This window comes from Camelina sativa, chromosome 13 (genome assembly GCF_000633955.1).
Source record: "Camelina sativa cultivar DH55 chromosome 13, Cs, whole genome shotgun sequence".
In the NCBI taxonomy this organism is placed as follows: domain Eukaryota; kingdom Viridiplantae; phylum Streptophyta; class Magnoliopsida; order Brassicales; family Brassicaceae; genus Camelina; species Camelina sativa.
Window position 1 is genome coordinate 821,978 of NC_025697.1, and position 4,593 is coordinate 826,570.

Here is a 4,593-nt window from a genome sequence, read left to right on the forward strand (position 1 = left end):
GTGTATGGAACCGAAGGATCCAAGATTGTGAAAGCTTTTAGGAATCTTCCTGGTGTTGAGCTTTGTCACGTTGAGAGGCTTAACTTGTTGAAGTTAGCTCCTGGTGGTCACTTAGGTAGGTTTGTGATTTGGACCAAGTCAGCTTTCGAGAAGCTTGAGTCGATCTATGGCTCATTCGAGAAGCCATCTGAGAAGAAGAAGGGTTACGTCTTGCCTCGTTCCAAGATGGTGAACGCTGATCTTGCTAGGATTATTAACTCTGATGAGGTACAGAGTGTGGTGAATCCGATTAAGAAGGATGCTAAGAGAGCTGTTCTTAAGAAGAACCCATTGAAGAACCTTAATGTGATGCTTAAGTTGAATCCTTATGCTAAGACTGCTAAGAGGATGTCTCTGTTGGCTGAAGCTCAAAGGGTTAAGTCTAAGAAGGAGAAGCTCGAGAAGAAGAGGAAGGTCGTCACTAAGGTAAACACAATGCTCTCTTTTTCTCTATGCCTGCCATTGCATCTGGTGATATATATAGCATATTAAATTCTAAGGCTTTTGATGTAGATTGTGTGTGTTCATTACTATACTACGCATGAAACAAATTGAGTGTGAATCTGAGTCAGTTCCAGTTGAATAAGTCGTTTTTGCTATGCACTTTACTGTTTTGACCAGGGCATCATCTGGAATACAATTTGGTTTTGTTTATTGATGTTGGAATACTTTGATTGATTAAGATTGGTTTTGCAGAGAGACTCATGTTTTAGTGTCATGTACATTAATCGAAATTCTTGACATTATTGAGTTCATGAGTTTACTTCAACTTTATCAGTTGTTTTGTTTTTGATTAGTTATGTGTTGTATATACCTGTTACGTTTTAGAAAACTCAAAAGTTATCTCCTTTCATTAACCTCTTATTGGTTTCTCGTTTACCCTAGGAGGAGGCACAAGCAATCAAAGCCGCAGGCAAGGCTTGGTACCAGACTATGATCTCAGACAGTGACTACACCGNGTTTGGTATGATGGTGTTGACTCTATCTTTGCTGTATAAAATGTATAGGTGCATTTTCAATGGAAATGAGTAACTGTTGGAAGATTTAGTTTAAGTTGCTCAAGAAGGTGTTTTCGTAAATGTTATATACTTTTATGGTGGAAGCTTCAAGAATTTCTGGTAAGTGGCGGGTCGATGTACTGCTGCGTATCAACTATCAGGAAATCAGAATTTAAACATCTTGTTTTGGTCAAGGAGAGTCTTACTTTTTTATTTATTTTGAATTTAATGTTAAATTATATTCAAAAAGAAAATGAACTGTTTTACAACTAGTGCAACACTTTCAAAGGATTAAATTTTGATTAAGATAGTACACAAAACATAGCCTAGAGACGAGCTTGAAGCCAAACTGGAAGGTCTCGTCGTATCGCCTATCCCCCATTAGGCCTATAGATAGTAGCTGGTCCCTAACTTGACGGTCGATCCATGCAATAAGAGTAGGGGCACTCTGCGCCTTCTCCCCATGCCTTCTACCATTCCTCTCCCTCCAAATGGTATAGACAACTGCTTGAAAGACGTAGCGGATAAGGAACCCCTCACCCAGTGGAAGTTGCGGATTGGAGATATAAGCAAGAATTGTAGACCAGTCTGTTGAAAACCGTGTGTTGAGTAGGCCTTGAGCCAGATCCGACCACACCAAGGATACAAAGGGACAAGAGAAGAACAGATGGTCCCTCGTTTCCATGGTAAGTTGACAAAACCCACACACTCCCATTCCACGCCACCATACGAACACCAGTCGAGAGCCTATCAAGAGCTGCCAACCACACACAAAAAGCAAACTTCGGCGTAGCATGACCAAACCAAATCCCTCTATGCCATGACACCGTACTGGAGGTGGTACGAATGTGATTCCATGTGTCCCGAGTAGAAAACTTGGGACGGAAACCATCGTTCTTACCTCTCCATAACAAACGATCTGCCTGCGGTTGGCGGTGTTGCCAGCGCAACCGCAATTCCTCCTCAAGGAGAGTCTTACTTTTCCATGAACTATCAATGACTGGTGCTCCAATTTCATTAATGGAGTTGACTTCCGAGCTTTTGAACTGTGGTGCAACAATATATGCCGTAGTTTTTGGGCAGAATGGGTAAATAATTGCAAGATCTCACAAGGAAAAGGATCAAAGTTGTTGAAGACAAAGGTTAATCTTACCATCGCAGGATCAAGAGGATCAAAGTCTGCTGATTCTTTCACATCACTATTTGCATGCGCATTTATTGATTATCACGTTCAAAAATGCGTTCCATAGCTCATTCCTCCTTCAGTTATATTACTGGAACATGCATTTTATAATATAAGTAGTCATATATAAGCATGCTCACTTTAAATTGTTTTCTATTAGTGCAAATTTTATATATTGTTCATAAATAAATTGTTAAAACATGTTCAATCATCCTTTTCTGCCTCAAATGTTGGATACTCATTATGATGTCTGTTACAATTTCCGCAGATCAATGCATGGATCACCATCCAGCGGGTGGAAGTCAAATCGTTTGGTGGGTGATGGAGAAGGAGAACCAGCAAGAAGAGTACTTTGATCGAGCAAAACCTGTAATCAGCCCCCACTTGTGTTGCCTCGCTAGACGCCTAGACCCTACTGGAGATATCTACGTAACAAACTCCCAGGTATAATCTCTCTCATTATGATCATTTTGTGGCTGCACTCAAAACATACAACATCAAATGCCAGGTAAAACTTTATGAAACAGGGAGTTGGTGAAACATTCAGGAGAGTGACTATCAAAGCAATGAATGGCCTAAAGGTCTTCCGGTGAGAAACAAACAATTGAAAAGTCCATGTTTTCATATTCGGGAGAGACAAAAATGCAATACTCAAATCCTAACCATTGATTTTAATGGGAGCAGGGGCTTGGAACAAACGTTGGAGGAACAAAAGAGAGTGGAGCACAATGAATGTTACAGGGATACTTTTCACCCTTTTGGGAGGCCAGGTAACAAAGATTTAGCTCAGAATTAATCTCTTCTTTCTTTCTTAGAAACCCATCTGCTTGCTTCTTCATATAAACAGGCAAAGCATGCTAGTAGAGCAGAAGCTGACAGATGCTAATCTAATACCAAAAGCTGGAGAGGGCTCGTGTTGATTAGTATGCCACTAGTCCGTTTCAAGTGTCTCAGGTAAGTAACATCTCTGAAAAAAAGATACCTCAATGCCTGCCTCACATGAGATGAGCGGCTGGAGTCAGATTGAAGTTTCAGATGATGCGAGAGACCCAAGGAAGAGTATGCACAGTTACAATTAATTAAGTTCTATACAGTATATGAACACGGGACACGGAAATATGACTATTTTTCCCTTCAATATGAACACAACTAACAGACACAAACATATTCATTAAGAAAAAAAAATCCCGAAAATCGATTAGTGTCAGTTCTTTTACTAATAAACTAGAACTTTCTAATCCTTGGAAATTTCAGAAACAACCTAACAAAGACATATATTTCAACGGTTCATGAAATAATCAGCAAACTGTTTAAGATCGCGTTAGCTTGGGGATACTCTCTGACATTCTTGTTGCGAGAAGCTGGTTGGAACCATTGGAAGCAGCTTTTGAAACTCTTTATCTGTTGCATTAAGGTAACCTCTTAGCCGTAAAGCCATAGACTTTTAATGTCCTTTGAGCTTGGCAACACAATTAACGAAGCCACATGTTTCCAACGAAGATGTCTGCTCCATCGTTGGAAAGATCCCATATATCAGTCTTCGACATTGTTCGGGATACAAGCCTGGCGGATTTAAGTAGATGTCAAGCTCCTCATGTCTATTGATATACAAACATTGCCGATTTAAGTATCTGCCAAACTCCCGATCCTTATGAGAAGAACTTATACATGTTCATCGCAGCAGGTGTTCTATGCTTTTGGCTTAAAATAGTCCTAATCAAATAATGAGGAATTATTCATTAACCAGTGTCTGTGACCAAATTATTTAGATAGAGACTATGCGACATATAAAGTCAAAGAGAAGAGACATCCACTAGAGTCCATGACTCCCATTGGTTTATAATAAGAGTTTGGTAGAGAGAAGAGAGCTCATGAAATGAAGTCACGAAAGAAGATTAAATTCTTCTTAAATTAATTAATGTGGATTCACAAGGCCCAGTTCAGTTTTATTATTCTACTAAATTTTAATTTACTNTGACCAAATTATTTAGATAGAGACTATGCGACATATAAAGTCAAAGAGAAGAGACATCCACTAGAGTCCATGACTCCCATTGGTTTATAATAAGAGTTTGGTAGAGAGAAGAGAGCTCATGAAATGAAGTCACGAAAGAAGATTAAATTCTTCTTAAATTAATTAATGTGGATTCACAAGGCCCAGTTCAGTTTTATTATTCTACTAAATTTTAATTTACTTGTGGATTCTTTAAGACAGCTGTTATTGGACCATGGGACTTCAAATTCTGCTGGACATTATTGGGCCTTTCGGCCTTTTTATAATTCCACTTTCACAAATTACGGGAATACCCTTTCAAGAAACCCTAATATGTGCTTTAAAAGCACACAGCCTCATTCGCAGACTCTCGTTTCCAG

At 39.2% G+C, this 4,593-nt stretch overlaps 1 protein-coding gene across 1 annotated transcript in view; it reads left to right on the forward strand.

The window, feature by feature from the left end:
* The window catches only part of LOC104734301 (60S ribosomal protein L4-2-like), a gene marked incomplete at its 5' end in the record, with an annotated part of 4,796 nt that continues 203 nt past the window's right edge, over window positions 1-4,593 (forward strand). The window contains 2 exon segments of the mRNA XM_010453847.1: window positions 1-465; window positions 925-997. Of these exon segments, the coding sequence (XP_010452149.1) occupies window positions 1-465; window positions 925-997 (538 nt within the window).